The sequence below is a fragment of the Chinchilla lanigera genome, unplaced genomic scaffold, assembly GCF_000276665.1.
Source record: "Chinchilla lanigera isolate Chin_1 unplaced genomic scaffold, ChiLan1.0 scaffold00012, whole genome shotgun sequence".
In the NCBI taxonomy this organism is placed as follows: Eukaryota; Metazoa; Chordata; class Mammalia; order Rodentia; family Chinchillidae; genus Chinchilla; species Chinchilla lanigera.
This window is the reverse complement of record NW_004955413.1, coordinates 11,692,401-11,712,186: the sequence shown is the minus strand read 5'-3', so window position 1 is coordinate 11,712,186 and position 19,786 is coordinate 11,692,401. Positions and strand designations below refer to the sequence as shown.

The following is a 19,786-nucleotide window of genomic DNA, read 5'->3' as shown; positions in this document are numbered from 1 at the left end:
AAAGTGATTTATTATAGGTATATGCAGAGCCAATCAATGACTGTACAAATACTTGGTCACTCTCACCCTCAGCCACTGGGCAGAATAATTCCATTGAAGTATGCTGTGAAAGGGAACTTTCCTGAACCAGATCACCAAAAAGGAAGTTCATATTATCAAGGGTTCTGAACTTAAATGTCCAGTCTTCTACCAACCTAGAACTATACAATTTAGAGCAACATGGGACCCTTATCACAGCCTAGTTCAGTGCAATATGGATCCTAAAAGTATGTGACTTACCAATTTTCAAAGCAGAATTATGTCTTGAACCATAATCCTGTGCTCTTATGCAGGCACTGGACCTATTTCCTGTGTGGCTGTGCCTTCTTCATTTGATTGGGTCTCAGAACAAGGTGTCAGAAATTCAACACATTTAGTACAACATCATGAGATTCAAAGTAAGTTTCTCCTTTATTAATTAAAAATGGGAGGACTGTGACATAAGCATTATCTCAGAAGTCTACTGCCAATTATAATGAAAGCCTCACAAAATAAATTGAGGAAACTTAAACAAAATATGGAGAAATATTGATGACTTCTGACCAGCTGATAGGAAAAGGTGGTAAAACTTGAAATGCCCCAACAAATACTGATTTTCATTTACTATTCTGTGCTGAGCCATACTGCAAGCGTGATTCTGATACTTAGAACTCAATAGTAACTGATCAGAAATGGCAACATAAGCTCCCCCAAAACTACTTGTGAATACTAAACTTCCAGATTCTGCAGATCACTAGGGCAAAGTAGCAGGGTTTAGAGCAGATGCTAATGAATAGGAGTGGCAGCGCCTCTGGTGCCTTAGATGATCCCAAACTGAGCGAGCTCGTGCAATTCCAGATGGCTGAACGCTTCCCAGGGACAGATCACCGTGATATCTGCAAGAAACAGGAGAACATATAAGCCAACAGGACCCCAAATACAGCCTCTTCTGCTCAAAAGACACTGTTCAGGCAGAGACATCTCACAGCACTCTCTCACACCTGGGAAGTTGTCTAGTAGGCTTTGTAGCCCAGAAAGAATGAGACCAGGGGTGTAATTATCACTCAACCCCAGGTATTACTATTGGTTTCATTCTGTAGCCTTTTGTAGAGGTGACCATGGTTTGACTGGGAATACAGTGGGGGGACCCCTCACTGAGTCTCCTTCACATCAACCATCAAAGAAAGAGCAGAAGTGGAATTCTGATCCAGCCAAGGACTAAAACAAGAAGCGGTAGTTCTTTAAATTCCTGTGGTCTGGGATGCTACGGCCTTGTGACTCCCGACCAGTCCGACCAGTCTGCATGGGTTGCTTGAGCTGATCTCACTTTCTCTCTACTTCCTTTGCATTTTGAAAGCCTGTATCAAGTCACATATTGAGAAGCAATCTCAACACATCGACTAATCCAACTTTTGCTCTAGATAAGATGTTATTATCTCCCGTTTACAGAGAAGCAGCTGATAGCCAGAGGGATTAAATAACTAGCAGGAAACACAATTATGTAGATGAAGCTAGAAATAGGTCAAAGCTGCAGACCTTCTCTCAGTATAAATCTCTTTACATTATTTCAAATGTGCGAAGAGAATTAAATCTATCTTCCAGAAACTAGAATAAATTTGCTGTAGACTTCTAGCCAAAATACAGAAGCAGTTGATCTAGGAAAATAGCTTTTTATGAAGAGGCCGGAAAATCTATTTGGGTTCCTGGAAGGGGAAATTGAGTAGAAAATGCAAATACATTCAATATTTTCTGGTAAGGACACTGATCACTTGGAGTGTAACCATTTAGCAAGTGTGTTGGGTGGGTTCCAAATTTGTGTCTATACAAAAACCTACACTTGAATGTATACAGAGCTTTATTCATTATTTCCAAAGTTTAGAACAAAACAAGATGCCCTTCAATTGGATAAACCATGGTAACTTTGCACAGTGGAATATTGTACAGTAGTTATTTATTGCCATATAAAAATATAGAGGAATCTTTAGAAGAAGCCAGTGTGGAAAGGCTCTGTACTCCATGGTTCTAACTGTATGACAGTGTGGAAAAGCCAAAACTAAGACATGGTAAAGGATTTATGGTGGCCAGGATTTGAGGATGGGGGAGATATGAACAGATATAGCACAGGGAATGTCTCAGGCAGTGAAACTGTTCTGTATGGTACAATAATGGTGGGTACATGACAGTGTACATTTTCAAAACCCTAAGAAATATACCACACAAAGAATAAACCCAAGTGATACAAGTTTGGATTTCAGTGAATGTAATAATAATAATGTATCATTACTGGCTCATCGAATAGAGTAAGCATGCAAGACTAATTCAGAAGTCACTAAAAGGGGAAGTATGTACAGGAGGAAGGAGAGGTAGAGGATGTATAAGAATGTTCTGGACTTGCCACTTAATTTTTCCATAAATCTAAAACTTCTCTAGGAAAGTCTATTAAATTTTTTTCATTGCAGTGATTGCAGTTATTATCTAGTGAATTAACTATTCTAGCCGATCAAAATGTACCGAATGCACTCAGTCTGCGGGCCTCTGCTGTGGGTGATTGCGGATGTGTAAGAAGAGGAAGTTGGTAAAGAGTGGTTTGCCTGGTAGAGAAGAAAGGTTCTCCATGCCCCACCCTTATTTCCAATACCTCACTCTGTGGCCTCAGATTGTCGCTTAATTCTTTTCTATTTCTTATCTCTCTTCTGAAAAATAAAGTTGGGCTAGACAAACTCTGAGTCTTTTTTCCATAAAAACCTACAATTTACCATTATATGCCCTTAAGTTTGTTTAGCAAATCAAGAAGATTCACTCAGCTTTGGGCCTACCCTGAATTCTCTTAGGCTTTTGTATCTACTCACATATGCACTTATTTGGAAGATTTATATCCTCACATTTCTGTGGCTTCAAAGGACCTGCTGCCTTATGATAGCTATTTATGAGACTCTTCTACTGCTCCCTCCTACCTTCCTACTGTTCCTACTGCTCCTGAGATGTATACAAAGGTGAAACTCCAAGTGCAAAATTCTCACTTCAGTATGTGTGGCTCACCTGTCCCTAGCCCCTCCATGCCTGGAATGTCATCTCCAAACCTGTGGGAAAAAATAAATAACAGAAAGGTTAGTTGAGATCAGAGTAAAAGGATCCTGGAGTTACTCACACGGAGGGTTTCTTGACCTAAGGGGCTAGAAGAAGAAGCTTAAGTGTTTGTATTTGAGAAACTCCTTTATTGGCATTGTACTGAAGCCAAGAAAATGTCATCCCAGCAGGATGTAGCATGCCCCAGAGGGGAAGAGATTTCTCCCTTTCAGAAACTTCAAATAAGACAAGTGAAAGCCAGAAAGAATGATTAGGGTGACACTTTAATCAAGCTTCACTTTTTAAAATAGTAACTGAGTCATTTAAAAGGCATTAAAATGATTCATTTATCTGTTTGTTCACTACTTCACAAGCACTAATTAATCATCTGCTATGTAGTAGGCATCTTGATAGGCACAGAAAGTTAAAGAAAAAGACTAAGAAATCTCCTCTGAAGGGTTTTAGTCTCAGGGAACACGTGTAAATAAATGTAATATAAAATAATACAAGTTGTAAAAGTTAAATACTACCATAATACAAACATGAAAGTCATGATAAAGTTTGTTTGAATCAGTAAAGATTTCAAAAAGCAATTAACATACGAGCTGTGTGTGTTGAATAAATAAGATTTTGCCAAGAACGAGAAGAGAAAAATGGACAACTGGGGACATAAGATTGATAGTCACAAAAATGAACTGCGTTTTCTGGTAATGGCTGGGGATTCGATATTCCAGACCAAAGCGCAGTGTGTCATTGCAAAGGACTGACCACCAAACGGCCAGAAGTCAAGTCAAAGCTTATCATGAAAGGCACCATTTTCCATGCTAAATTTGCCCTTTACCTGGGTGCTGACAGAGAATGAATTCCAAAGCTAAAGACATAATTCTGCAAATATTGAGTTGTAGAGGAAAACAGAGGATGGGATGGAAGTTTTTGTAAGTCTTTAGTATATTAAAAGCATTAGTTTCTCAAAACCAAAGGAGTCTTATAGGAAAAGAGACTAAGGGAAAGATTTCTCTCTCCTTTTGGTCTTACCCTTTCACACCTTTCTTCGGAGGCTTGCTCTTGAATTGGCGAGTCTGCCTCTGCTTGAACTTGGGCGGCCCTTTGCGGGGTGTGGTGGGACCCTGGCTTGGTGCTGGAGGAGCCAAAGTACTGTTGTCACTCATTTTGACAGCTCCTGGGTGACTGATGTTTCTCCCTCAGGTTCCTTGAACAATGACAGAAAAAAGGAAGACTTTCAAATCACTCTAAGCTGGGCAAAGACAGTGCTTCGATAAAGAAGCCCAATATTTGTTATTGGCTCAAAAAAGGAAAGATCATTATACATAAAGAGATTTGAGGAAAACATAGTATGAATCAAGGGTGACTTTCCATATATATAGAACCCTGACTACTGAGAGATTTAAATACTTGAAAATTTAGGTCTATATTTTTCTAATAAATCTTCCACTAGCAGTATATGTAAATTCATTGTAACGTTATACATCTCCACAACCACCAGTCCCACTATTTGCAAAGGGAGCGAAATGGACTAACTGATGTATATCTACAGTTTGTCAGCTCTCACTGGTTCTTGAAACTTTACATATTCTTCCATATATATTCAGACATAACATCCTTCCAGCCTGTATTTCAACATTTTCTCCTATCTAAATCATGGACTATCTAGTATTTCTTCCCAGACATGTACATCGCCCTTTAAATATGAATAACAGAAAAGTATTCACAAAGATACATTTTTAAAAATTAAATACACTAAAATTTAGGATTAGATTTTTTTCCTTTATCCTTTTCTTTTACAACAACTAACAAAACTTACCCTGGGAAGGAAGATTCTGAAAAGCTCCAAAGAATTTCCAAATAGCCTTAACTTCTTGCCCTGAGCCAACCCTTCCATAATCTAATGCTGCAAGCTCTGTTTGCATGGGATCCCTTATCTCACCTGTTATGGATTTGTGCTGATATTCCTAGCTTCAATGCTCTCTGACAGTCTTTGCCTCAGGCCAATCACTGTTCTTTTTTCCCACTTCACTGCACATCCCTCTCATCTTTTTTTTTTTATTTTAAAACTAAAAGGAGGAAAACATTAACAGACAAACAACCTTTTACAAAATAGCAAAAGAACAGTACAGACAATATAGAGTTACAAACAAAGTGGTAGGAAATTAACAATGCTTGTTGTATTACGTATTGATATCTTCAAAGTGGTTTCTCATGAAAACAGATAGACATGCAATATTGATCAATCAAGGACTCATTGACAGTTTCTTTCAGCAAAGAAATAGAAGACAGTAGAACAACTATGTTAACTATCCTGTATATACATACATACAAAATTTCTCCTTCTTTCCCTTCTCTTTTCCCATATCCCTATCACCCTTTACCCTTGAGCATTTTCCTATCATTTCACAATGTCTATCATACCTCCTAGTTTAAATTAACTCTTTCAGGTCATCCCTCTCATCTTATATTGTGTAACTTCAAGTTCATAACTTTTTCTTAGGACTTTCAAAACCAGGTTTAACTTATCATCTTTGCTTCCAATATATTTTTGTCCTTTTTTTTTTTATTTGTGGCCTCAATTTCTACTGTCAGTTTTTCCTGCCAGTCCATAACATGTTCAAAAGACTAATCTATAAGCTGGCACAAGGAATAGTGAGCTTGCCCAGGTCCCTGAATCACTTTCTCATGCTATGAATCTTGTCTCTATCCCCACTGCAATATGTTTCCTGGGATGTTTTTCCACTTGGGCCTACTTCCATAGACTTGGCACCTATAACAGTGCTTGGCATGTGGGGAGTATGCCATGTGTATTATATTGGTAGAGTGAGTAAATAAATTAATGAAGAACTCAGCAAATATCTTGGACCTTGAGTGATGAGATCTTGACTTTGTGCCTTCTCTCAGACCATAGAGAAGACACTATCTGGTCTTTGCCTCACAAAGTCCTCTGTGGCTTTAGGAAATGAATTACCAGCTCTGATTACTGCTTCTAATACTTGTGCTGTGTGTTCTCTACATCCCTGTCAACAGCCAAGATTTATGCCTCTTCCAAATGTGGTTGGAACATGGGATTTAGGGATGGGCACTCAGATCCCCGTTACACTCAGAGCGCACCACCACCAACAGATACGTCCTAACTGTGCCAACATCCCAGGGAAAAATTGGAAAGTTTCTCCCAGGGCAAGGTGAGCTCTCCAATTCCTCCAAAGCAGCAGGGATGCACTAATTCATTTCTTTCAACTAGAGAGCCTATTAAGACTAAGATCCCCAAATTTAGCAAATAAAAATATAAGATACCCAATTAAATTTGACTTTCAGATAATAAATTATTTTTAGTGAAAATATATTCTACATATCTCAGGGTACACACTTAACACTTAAAACCTTCTGTTATTTATCAAAAATTCAAATTTAACTGGCTGTCCTCTATTTAATCTGGCAACCCTAACTAGGATCCTATTATGTTAGAGCCAGAGCTCAATAATATGAAGGCTTAAGGTGACCCTAATAAGTCAAATTATCCATGGAGATAAAGCACTATAGGGCATGCTCTGTAAAATCAAACAAATATAGTTTGAAGATCCTGCTCAAAAAAAAAACCTGGCTACAGGTCCTTGATAAGTTACATAATCCTCTCTGGGTCTCATTCCATATATAAAATGAATCAAATAATATCTTCCTTTTAAGGTCATAGGGAAAATTAAAGGAGATAATATAAGTAGAATGTCTGGTGCAAACTGCTCAGGAAAAAGTAATGTCTTTTCAAAAAAGACATTTTGAAAGTCAAGAAAGCCTTGTGAACTAATCTGTATCCACTTCCCCTTGGATCAACTGGGGAAAAGCCCTTGCCATGTATCCAAGATAAAATTGTCATCAGCACTTAATGGGTCACCCTTTGACTCTCTCAAATACCCCAACCATTAACTTATTTTTGGTCTCAGAATTCTGTTTTAAGAAGCCGTCCAATTTTTTGACACCCCTAGTAGTACTTCTAAGAAATTCAAAATCACATTTGACTTTCATATTGCACTGATTACACTTCCCCTTTTTTCATATATTTCCTCTGCATGAATATATAATTTTGACATTACGCTTCTAGAGTTCATGTCTAAGTGTGATACATAATATAAAATTATATAAAATACTCCTCAGAAAGAGTTACATAGCAGTTGTCTGGTTGATCACTGGATCCTCTTGACCCGTGGGATTTGCACTATGGATAATATTTATTATTCTGTGTTACATGTGCAACTTTTCATTTTTAGTAGTGTTAAATACAAATAATTTTCATAGGGTTTCTATCACAGATATATCTTTCTATTCTCTTTGCAAAGCCTTTAGGAAAAGCAACACAAGTATGACCTTTTCCTTCCATGGAAGATAGCTTAGGCAGAGCTATCACCAAGGCTAAATTCATCATAACCATACTTTTCCTAAAAATTCTCAGGACATGTTGGAGCCAAATAATCCATCTAGTTTCACCATTAACTGTAGCTATAAGAGCGGGGCTTGTATTTTTCCCTGCAATTAATTAATTTCTTTGTGAGGCAGAATATTTTCCTCTTGTTGATGCAATGTTAGCCCTTCCCCGTTTGAAGGTTACAAACTGCTCCTCTGCAGAAGGAAGCAGATGTAGCAAAGTAGTTAGTGCAGACGGAGGTTGGTAGGGAACTGGAGGGAGAGTCACTTCAGACACAAGGCAGCTCAGCTCAGCTGCACAAAGCCACAGAGGATCAACTTCCACAAACTCCAATGAGGAGAACAATTGCAGAAAGGCCTTGAGATGGGCTTTCTAATGCTCTCTTATCACACAGTTTTTCAGTTCCCTTATTTTCTGCAAAGATGTAGGCAGATAGATAATTGCATGGTTGGTGGGCTAAGAAAGGAGGTGGAGGGGAGAAGGACGAGCAGTACTGTGTGCTCTACTGATGGGATGGGGCAGTGTCAGAGACCTGCTGAGGCAGAGAAACAAGTCATTTGCGGCATCAAGAAAGACTCAAATCAAAGCCATCTTTAAAAATACAGCAATTACCTTGCTGCAGAATGGAACAAACAACAAACAGTTTAACCTCAAAGGGAGAAGCCTGAGCCACCCAACTTGCTTGTGGTCATTCCCATGCTCACTTTATGGTCACTTCCATCTCATTCTCACACTCTCACCAGCCCCTGAGTGCCTCGGCCAAGTTTGCAAGCACATCCTTGGAGCAAAGAATAGTGTTCTCTGTGGTCATTTAGTCCCCCAGATCTCCCCCTTCCCAGAAAGCTGTTTGCTATGAAGCCACAAAGGGGAGGGTCTGTTTGGAGTCCCTTCCAAATGAATTTAGTAATCAAGGTTTGCAGTGACCTTGTATAACCAAGTTCCCCCTCATTAGCTTGTCACAAGGCATTATAAGGTGGTTTGGGCAGATTTTTAACCCCAGTCCCAGGCCAGGCTCACAGGTCCAGAACATTCTCTTTTCCACTTGTTTTAGAGCCAGATCAACCCTCCCACATTCTTGAGTGCACCTCAAACTCAACAGAAGTTGAGAAATACTCACAGAGCAGAACTCTGTCCCTGTAAGATGTTCAGTTGCCTTCCTCACAACAGATGAGTGGCTCTTTGAATCCCGAAGCATCTCTCTGTAATATCTTCATGCGCCCTAATCCCACCGTCAGAAGCTCAGATCACCAACCCAGGTGCAAAGAGGTTATAAGAAGAGGGGGTGAGCCTGAAGCAGGCTAAGCTGCATTCTGATAATTAGATGCTCTTATAAAGCCAACACGTGTCCTGTCCTGCCAATAGACCATGAATTCATAAATGCACCCAAAGTGTCAAGAAACCAATGGAGATTTTCAGTATTTGGCTCAATATCTTTTGTCCTTTTCCACACCCACATTTAGTCTTGGTTACTCTCCTTCCTCTTCTTTTTCCAACATTCACACACCCATGTGTACAAACACACACACACACACTCACACACACACACACACACACCACCCTTGTGGGAATCTACATAACTGTACAGAAGAGGGTGAAATTAGTATCCCCTACTGCAGTGGGGATGCTAATAACATGACAGGTAACACTGAAAAACGTACAATATCTCTCCTCAACTTGTATTTTGTATACTTCTTCAGAGAGATAGATAGAACCTTAAATTCAGGAGTGATATCAAGTTCAATGAATATTTCACAGAGAAATTTCCAAAGGCTAGCTAGAGATTTTCAAAAATTATATTTATTTGGAAATGGATTGCTGGATCTTCCACAACTGAAAATTTCAGTGAGTAGGTCTAGGCTACAGTCCAGTTCCCTCGGATGCTGGTCTCAGCCATACCATTGCCCTTAGCCACTAATATAAATTTCTATATCACTTTATATTTTTAAACAGGTTTTATCTCATGTACCATTAAACTCTTCTAATGCTTTCATCATAAAGAACTTAAGACTGCTTATAAAATTAATAGAGGATCCAGGAGCAAAGTCCAAGCTCAGAAACTCCTGTACTTGATTATCTTCCTGTTATACTACAACAAAGTAGACATGGATCAAGTTTCACATTTTCTGGTCACGTTCATGCCTTGCTTGGGAATTGTAGTCTTCCTGCCCCAAATTATTACTTCTTAGGGAATGGCACTCCTCAAAATTATAGAAAATGACTGTCAATTTATCTTTCTGAGGCAGCAAAGATACTTAACCTGCAAACCCAAGAGGATGATTCAAACAGCTAAACAGCTTGAGCGTCGTTTAAATGCTTTTGCATGGCCTTTTACCAAAATTATTGCAGTTTTGAAGGCAGTAAATAATGCACAAGCCAACAAAAAATGTGGTCCCTGGATGAGTCCCTCTGCCCTCTCCTCTCTGTTTCCATTACCATTTACAATGCCCTGTGTTCCTGCGATATAAGGACATAGACGTTTAGATGCATGTTTGCCAAACTCTTAAATACTATTCTTCATTTCCTTGGTGAAAGAGTGCAATTAATTCATAAAGGCAGTGGGTAGAGCTGCAGGATGAGTGATTACTTAAGAACATCAATTAAAGCATGGCAGCATCAGCCCACCTCCCAGCACTTGTTAGAAATGCAGGAGTTCAGGCTCTGTTCCAGATTTACTGCCTCAGAATCTGCATTTTAATAAAGTACAAGGTGCACACTAGCTTTTGAGAAGTGCTATTAGATCCACATGCAGCCTTCGGTGGTAAACGCAAGTGATAAACTTCTCAGCTGATGAGATGGGCACTTCTCAAAGTGTCAAGAGTGCCATAGTCCTCATTTTTTTTTTCCATTCCAACGCTCTTGGGAGCCATAGCACACAGTCATCAGTAAAAGGATTTTTAATCCAGTTACTCAACATTAGCATGGATTACTGTGCTACAACTCTTCTCCCTCCAAGTGAGACGCATTGGAATGGAGAGTCAGAGAGTCCTTCTGATTCTGCACTAAGATGTAAGAGACATACTTCTCATGCTTCCTACTAATTGTAGCTAAAAAGTCTGGATATCTTATGTGAAACAAATATAAGAATAGTGTAAAAAATAGAAAGAAGAAAACAGACCAACTCAGGAACCAAGGAACAATGTGACAGAAAGTTTCCTGGAGTTTTGTTTTGTTTTGTTGGTTTTGTTTTGTTTTGTATATCCTGCACCGTGTGCAGGAAGAAGAAACTGCCCAGAAATACTAAGAGAAGGAAACAAAAATATCTTCCTCTAAAAGGTGTCTCTCTAGACAAATTTCCAAGAGAACTATCACTTAGGAAGACCAAAAATACTTAGTTAAAAGCCACAATAGTACATCTAAACATCTGAGAAAGAACTATAGCTCAACTCAGCAAGACTGAGTGAGAAGCTCACCCTTCTGTTCCGGCCCACTACAATGTTATGGCATTCTTCACTCCACCTGGGTAGTAGCAGAGAAATCTACACTGGGGTCTTGGGCTTTCAAAGCCAATAAATTAAAATGAGACCCTCTTCTCCTCCCTACCTAGAGGTGTCAGGGAAGCCCAACTTGACAAGTTGAATTCTTGCCCTCATTTAGCAATAATAAACCAACTGGAAAAGAATGAAGGGAAGATCTGGGAACAGAAAAATTCAACCAAAAAAATGTAATGGGCTCAACAACGGAAGAAAAAGGACAGAGGAATTAAGTAGTAAACTTAAAACAAAAGAGAGAAAGTAGAGCAGGAAAAGTTAATAGAATATCAGAGACAGGTAGGAATGACAGATCAAACATTCATGTCATAACCATCCTAGAAGGAAAGGAAAATGAAAACTAGGAGAGAAAAAGTGCTTGAAGAAGTCATGAATGGAAATTTTCTGAATTTAGTGAAAGACATAATCATACAGAAGCAAGAAGATAGCACATCCCAATAGAATAGACACAAAGAAGTCTGTGCCAAAATGCAAAATAAGCTCAAAACTAAAAACAAAACCAAAAAGTTGAAATCAGTGAAAGAGAAACATTTATGTACAAGGAAAACAACCAGAATGACAGTAGATTTTTTCAACAGAAACTACAGGGACCAGAAGGAAATAACACATTTTTCTAGTGTTAGAAGAAGAAAATTGCCCACCCTGAATTCTATATCAAGTGAATTCATCCCACTAAAACGAAGGATAACCTCAGACAAAGGAAGATTGAAAGAATCTGTAACCAGAAGACCTGCTCTAAAATAATGACCAAAGAAACCTCTTCTTAAAATGAAGGAGAAGGAGAAGGAAAGGAAGAGAAAGGGAGAGGAAAGAGAGAGGGAAAAGGAGATAAAGAGAGAAGAGAAAGAGAGGAGGGGAAGGGGAGAGGGGAAAGAAAAGGAAGAAAGGAAGAGGAAATGTTAAAAGAAAGATTTTTGGAGCATATTTTTGGAGCAAAAGGAAGGATAATGAAAAGACAAAAACATAGGATACAAGGGGCAGTGTGGAAGGTAAGGAATTCAACAACCCCTAGCAAGGCTTTGTGGAGAATGAAGCATTGGATAAGACACTGTGAAGTTCTAAGTAACTGTGTCTTCAGGGAATGTGTCATTGTTCCCTGTTCAAGTGGCTGCTCTTTCTAAGTCTATCGCCTTGGAGTCTCAGAAGATTTTAGCACACAGGCCAATCAGCAGCCCAGCACAATGGCTCTGTTTTTGGCTAATCTAGTGCTTGTCTGTGTTATCAACCATATAATGAGGCCACATGACTTTAAGCAAAGTGACCAATCATCATGGAATTCCTCTAAAAGAACTTTGGTTGAGCTGCACATTCTAAAATAGGGGAAAGAAGAGTGACGCTAGCAAGAGCGTCATTGGGCAAAAAAGAGATGAAAGAGGAGAAAGCAGGAACTATTGATAGCTACAATAATGATGAATCACAGAAACATTTTACCAAATAAAAATATCTACAACCAAAATGATGTACACTGTCTAATTTTATATGCCATCCTGGAAAGATAAAACTATAGTGCCGGAGAACAGGTCAGTCCTTTCCAAAGGTTATGTTTGAAGCAAGGAGTTCACTTCAAGGAGAAAATACAAGGCATTTTTTTGAGGACTACTTGACATCTTCATTACAGTAATGGTATACAAATTCATCCATTTGTTAAAACTCATATCTACCGCTTCTCGGTCTTTTGACTAAGATCAAGTGTAAAACCTGTACATATACCACAAAGGGCAATTCTTGCTGTATGCAATTTTAAAAACTAAAATAAAATGCTTTTTAAAAGTTCTGTAGCTCTATAACCTTTGTGTCTTGATCCTGTCTAACAGATGGGAAAGTATTATTAATTATACATAGGGAAGTAATTAAAGGGCAGATTCAAAGTAATTAATACATTAGCTGTCCTATAAGCTGCTTACACAAGTGCTAATCTCTAATCTTCCTTTGGTGTTTCTCAAAATACCAGCAAGTAGGCAAACACATTAAAATCACAGTTCCTCCATATTTGGGATCTCCTAGAATGAGATTTCCACTCTGAAAAAAGCACAGCACACAGCAGAGAGGAGCATTGTAAAGGTAAAAAAAAAAAAAGAATGCATATGCCTAGCCTCTCTTTCCTTTAACATACTACATCCTGATTCTTCACAAAAGAATTATTGACTTTGAAAGAATAATATTAATTAAAATATGATATTCTTTCTCACAAAATAGAGGATAGAAACACTTCTCAAAGTATTTCATGAGGTGTATTTTACCCCAAATCAGAAAAAAAATAATAAAAATGGGGTTTATATCAGCCTTGCAAAGCTACTAGATATTCAAAAATTAATCAACATAGCTCACCAAATTAACAGGCTAAAAAAGAAAAATTGTCTGATCTACCAATTGATTAAAAAAAGATATTTAGCAAAATCCAAAACAATAAAACATCTCAGCAAACTGGAACTAGCAGAACTCATAGGAATATTTGCTAACACATATACATCACTGAAACAGTAGAGAATCCAGGTACAGACCCACACAGACATGCCCAATTCGTTTTTGACAAATGTACAAGAGAAACTCAATGGAGGAGGGACAGCCTGCTCCACAAATGGCACTGAAGCATGAATACCATGTCTATGGTCCACAGACCAAAAATGAGGAGAAAAATCTTAGCCTAATGTTATGAATTATGCACCCAAAACTTCACACCAGCACCTCACATCTTTACAAAAATTAGCTCAAAATGGACCACAAGATTAAATGTAAAATTTAAAACTATAAAACTTGCAAAAACAAGTATAAAAGAACATCATCAGGACCCTGGATTTAGCAAAGAGGTTTTTAGATCATCCAACACAAGCATAATCCATAACCAGAAAAATTGATCAGTTTCATCTCATTGAAATTAAAAATGTTTTCTCTGTGAAAAGCCCTGATAAAAGGATTTAAAAACAAATTATATTAGGAGGCAATATAGGCAAATTACACACTCAACAATGGAATTATATGTGGAAAATATAAAGAATGCTCAAAATTCAGTAATTAAAATGCAAACAAACTGTAAAAGTGAGTTAAAAACATAGATACTTCAGTGAAGATATACATACCACAAATAAACAAATATAGAAGGAATATGACAAATATAGAAGAAATATATCACAAATATAGAAAAATACCACATATAGAGAAGACAAATATAGTATTTACCATAATCATCCATTGGAGAAATAAAAATTAAAACCACTAGAAGAAGTGACCACATACCTGAGTCACTTAAAAAAATTAATTAATTAATTAAAGTGATAACATAGAAGAAGGACCAGAATTCAGAGAAACTGGATCACTCATTCCTTGCAAGTAGAATGTACAGCCTATGGAAGACAGTTTGGAAGGCTTTTCTAAAGCTAAATATGGATTTACTATACAACCTAGTAATTGCACACTTAGGTATTTATCAGGGTAGAGAAAACTTAGTTTTACTCAGAAACTTGTACACAGATGTTCTTAGCAACTTAATTCATACTAATCCCCAAATAGAAACCATCCATATCTCCTACAATAAATGAGTAAACAAACTGCAGTACTTTTGTGACATGGAATACTGCCCAGTCACAAGAAGAAATGAAAGAGGGATAAGGGCAACAATTTGGATGAACCTCAAGGGAATGATGGTAAGTGAAAGAATCAAATCTCAAAAGTATTAATCACTCCATTTATATTCCTGAAATTTAATAAAAAGCAGAGATAGTGTGCAGGCCAGTGACTCAATATGAGCAGAGCTAGAGATAGCCATTTATATATATATACATATTTCTCCAGAGAGAGACAGAGGTATCTGAGTAATCTCTGAGAATTATACCAATGTCAGTTCCCTGTGTTGATACTGTACATAGTTAAGCAAGATTCTGACCCTGGGGAAGACTGGATAAAATAGGCTCCCATACATTTCTTTACAACTTCCTATAAACTTATAATTGTTTCAAAATATAAAGTTAAAAATTGTTATTCTAAAATCCATAGGAAGGCAGAACCTCAACCTAAGCAAAGTGGCAAACAAGTACATATCTATTCCGAGCTTAAATTCAGACAACCTGCATCAGCTGATCCAAAGGTTCCCATTCTCTCTCTCCTCCTCTGAGGCCATTCCTCCTTCTCAGGCTACTCCTCCTCTGCTCTCTTTGTGAGCGTCTCTAGTTCATCATTCCTAGATACTAATGTTTCCCAAAGTGTATATTTTTTCATTCATTCTATGACATATACTGATAGTCTCCCACGTACGTAAGCAGTTCTAGCTTCTGGGTACAGCATTGACTATAAGGTGCCTGCCCTTATCAAGCTCACATTCTTATGGAGAAATAGATGATAAATGTTAAAAAACACACACAAAAATTTACCAGGAGGTGTGACCTGCTATAAATAAATATAAAGCAGGATTATGAGAAAGAAGTATTATTTTTACATATGGTTAGAGAGGTCCTCACTGAGAGACTGGCATTTGAGCAGAAATTCAAATAAAGAAATGAATCAGGTATGAGTACATGGCGGAAAAGAATTCTTAGGAAAAGAATGATCTCTAATGGGAACTCATTTCTCATGAAAGGGTTAGCATGGAATTGGAATGGGGTTAAAATAACTAAGTGAAGGAGATGAGTATTGCCCGAAACCATATCATGAATACATTACTTAGCTAGTGCTGCATAACAAACTTCCCCACAGTTAGCAGTTTCTAACAATGCACATTTATTGTTGTGTATTTTTGGAAGGACAATGTAGAAGCAGCATAATTGGATGGTTTCTGCTGAGGGTCTTTCATAAGTTTGCAATCTAGCTGTCAGCTGAGGTTGTAGCCTTTGGGAGCCAGATGACTCAGTGCCAGGATGGCTTACTCAGCTCTTCACCATGTGGACCACACCACAAGAGATTTGAGTATCATGCTGACATGGTACCTGGATTCCCACACAATGAAGAATCTAGAACACATCAAGAGAGAAAGCACAAGTCTTTTATAGCAGAACAGACCATGACTTCTGCTGTATTTTTTTTTTTTTTTTTTTTGGTACCAGGAATTGAACTCAGGACCTTATGCTTGCCAGGCAGGTGCTTGTGCTGCTGAGTTATATCTCCAGCCCTTCTGCGGTATTATATTGATCACATCGACCAACCCCAATACAGTGTGATCAAGGCTGAATACCAACATCACTGGGGCAGTCTTGGAAACTGGCTACCACAATGAAGAAATACGTAGGCCATGAAAAACACTTCCATTTACTCTAAATGGACAAAAGGTTCCTAGAGGTTTGAAAGTCATGTGATTGTAAGTATGTCTGCCATGAGTATAATGACGGTAGGGCCAGCCTGCTAGCAAAGGAAGAGATTAGAAGTCAGCAAGTTATTTACTAAAAGTAAGGTCAACAGCATTTCTCCAAGCTTAGCCAACTTATCTACATGCTAGGGTTACTGTGTCCATGTATACAAATTAAACTGGTGTTTCTCCAACTTCATAGTTTACCCATAGAATCTTCTAAAATGCAGATATTTTGAAGAAAAGCTGTAGAGCGGGCCCTGGGAATTTGCATTTCTAACAAGTTCTTAAGAAATGCTGTTCTTCTGGTATGTGAACCACAATGTGGTCAAACTGATTTAAAAAACCATGTGTAGCCTGTTGTATAAATCATAAACCTGGGCTTGCAATCCAAGCTTACACATCTTCATGTCTGTCAGAAATCACTTCCTAGGGGTGACATCACTCAACTGAACACTCAACATGTCCAAATTCAAATCATTTCTCCCAGTACATCTGTTCTTCAGTGAGTATCCTGCATCACAGTAGGTGGTACTACTAAGGGTCCTAATAAAAACTCTAGAAGTCAACTGTGACCCCTGGTTCTTCCTCATCCTCATCCTTCATATTCTATCAATCACCAAATTCATCAATTTCAACTATACATTTCTCAAAGCAGAACACCTCTGTGTATGTCTGTTATGGTTTGTATCTAGATGTCCCTCTAAAGTCTTATGCCCTCATGGGTGGGGCTTTTTGGAGGTGGCTGGATCTAGAGGGTGTAATAATGGGTTTAAAGATGTGTCATAACTAAATGGAACCCCCACCCTAGATGTGGGTGGCACCAATCAATAACCTTATACCCCGGATGGAATATAAAGAGAGAAAGGCAAGGCAGGCTTGCTGCAGCTTACTGCTGTTTGCTGCCTTTTGCCTGTCTTGCTATGAACTGTTTCTCCTCTGTGATGCCTCTCTGCCATGCCACCCTGCCTTAGAGAGAGTTGACTGTGGATAGAAACCTCTACAAACTGTGATCTGAAATGAACATTTCCTTTAGGTGTTGGGTATTTTGTCTTAGCAATGAGAAAAGTAACTAAAACAATGTCTAGTATGAGTACTCTGGTTCAATTCCCTAATAGATTTTACACACATTGCATCCTTCCGTACTAGTTTAGCACAGTAAACTATGTAAAATTCAAAACTGGTCATGACCTTTTACTCTCAGTTCTTCTCCACCTCACATGAGGTCAAGGCAAATTTCCTTATTCATATGGTATTAGGAACCTATCATCTTCTAGACCTTGAGCCCTCTCCCCTCGTCTCATTCTAGTGCTATATGCACTTCATATTCCAGCAACGTGAGCTACTTCCTTCCAGCTACACCATTCTGGAATACAATGCTACTGCCCATGCTTCTCCTCTGCCTCAAATACTTTCTCTTCCTCCAGCCTTTCCCACCCAATACCTACTATTCTTTAAGCAGTGTAGTCACTTCCTCAAGAAGCCGTCCCTGATATCCTATGTGTGCTTCCATAAGTACCCCATGTACAGAACAAGTATGTGTCTTTTCCCCTACAGCCACAACTTTTAAATTGTTTAATTTCTTTTGCTCTCTCTGTCATTAGCAACTTGGAGGTCTAGGACTTGTCTCATTGCCATTTTCTGAGGCAGTTCTGGAAGTACTCTTTCCTAAATGTCTTTACATGTGATCAAACACAGTGAGTGCTGCTGCCGAGTGCCATGCAATGGAAAGGCAAGCTTATAAAAACATCACAGTGTGTCCTCATCTATCTCATTCCCCACAGCTGGCCCCACGTGACTTCTGGCTCTTCCCCAAAGTCAAAATGACAGTGCAAGGTAAATGTTCTGTACCAATTCAGGACAGTGAGGCAGCCTTGACTGTTCAAATAGACACTGAAGATACTGATAAGGTTATGAAGGAACTGAAAATTTCCTATCATCTAGTGTGGTGGATTGACAACTGGTGGTCAACTTGTAACACCCAGCTGAACTGAACCAGCAAGGTGCTAGGTGTGGGGGGCCCACCTGAGGATTGTTGCCAACAACATAAAAATGAGAACTGGAGACAAAGAAAGAAAGATGTTAGGGAGCTGTTGATTCTCCTGAGGCTGTTTGTTCTCCTGGAGGGGTTTGTCATGCTGATTTTCCTGATATAGACTCGGTTGTTCTCATTATCAAAGCTTGGGACCTCATTGTCACTGAGGACAGCTGTGGTACTTCTTGGCGGAGCTCTGGTTCTTACTTTGAGTGTCCCTTCCTGGCTCCAGTGCAGATCCCTCAGCCTGCTAGCACAGATCCTTCATCCCGCTGGCACAGACTTCCTACCTTCCAACACTGATCTTTGGGTCTTCCCAGTGCAGATCCATGAAACAGATTTGTGTGAGACATTGCTATGGGCCCTTGTCCTCCAGCTGGACTTGTAGGGGACATTGTTATGGGCTCTAAGTCTGTAGCTAGACTCATGAAGGACACTGCCATTGGATCCAGGCCCTCAGTTGGATTCTTTTGGTCTTTAGTGTGTGGACTTATTTCCTGCACTCTCTTTGTATATGACTCCTTGGGTGACTATTGTAAAAGAATCTTATAAATTATGTGTCCTGTATTAAATTGTTCCCCTTGTAAACCCTGACTACAACACCTAGTGACATCTTAGCCATGGTACTGTAGTAGCACAATACATTATGAGCTTGTGATGATACTGGTTGAAAGAAACTTGCACTGCAGTTTGTGTAGCAGTATGGCACAACAGTTATGTACAGTGCATAATACCTGGTAATGAAAATAAATGACTATGTCTAGTTTATGTATTTATTATACTATATTTTTATCATTATTTAGAATGTACTTCTTCTGCTTATTTTTTTAGAAACGTGAACTGTAGAACAGCCTCTAGTAGGTCCTTCAGGAGGGCTTACAGAAGAAGACATTGTTGGAACAGGAGACGACAGTTACATGACTGTTATTACCTCTCACAGACCTTCCAGTGGGACAAGATGTAGAGGTGGAAGATGGCGATACTGACAATCCTGACCTGTGCAGGCCTAAGCTAATATGTGTGTTTGCATCTGCACTGTTGTTAAAAAAATGTTAAAAAGGAAAAAAAAAAAAAAAACTAGAAAAAAGCTACACAGTAAGGATATAAAATGTTAATAGAGTGCTTTCCTCATATGCATGAGGCCCTATGTCCAATCACCAGTACAAAAGAGAGAGAGAATATTTTTGTACAGCTGTAAATATGTTTGTAGTATTTTAAGCTAAACGCCACTACAAAACAGTCAAAGAAGTTCATTAAACTGTTTATAAAGTAAAAAAGTTGTAGTAAGCTAATTTATTAATGAATAAAAAATAGGTCTTTATAAATGTAGTACAGCTTAAGCATACAGTGTTTATTAAGGCCACAGTGAAAGGCCAGGCCTCCATTGTCACTCCCCACGGACTCACTGACCCACCCAGAGCAACTCCTACTTTGCGAACTCTATACACTTTTTAAATCTTTTATACCATATTTTTACTGTA

General features: G+C 38.6%; 1 protein-coding gene across 4 annotated transcripts in view; it reads right to left on the bottom strand.

The window, feature by feature from the left end:
- Positions 1 to 387: 387 nt before the first annotated feature.
- Pde6h (phosphodiesterase 6H, cGMP-specific, cone, gamma) overlaps positions 388 to 19,786 on the bottom strand; it is a 57,548-nt gene continuing 38,149 nt past the window's right edge. For 2 of the 4 annotated variants that reach the window (XM_013511588.1, XM_013511586.1), the window contains exons 3-5: positions 4,120 to 4,294; positions 3,058 to 3,098; positions 388 to 914 (exon numbers count right to left, since the gene is read on the bottom strand). In XM_013511588.1, coding sequence (XP_013367042.1) covers positions 838 to 914; positions 3,058 to 3,098; positions 4,120 to 4,253 — 252 coding nt within the window. In that variant the 5' untranslated portion in view covers positions 4,254 to 4,294 and the 3' untranslated portion in view covers positions 388 to 837. Of the gene's footprint in view, positions 915 to 3,057; positions 3,099 to 4,119; positions 4,295 to 4,906; positions 4,984 to 8,627; positions 8,725 to 19,786 lie in introns of those variants that run through there. The other 2 variants (XM_013511587.1, XM_005379015.2) reach the window with 2 other exon arrangements.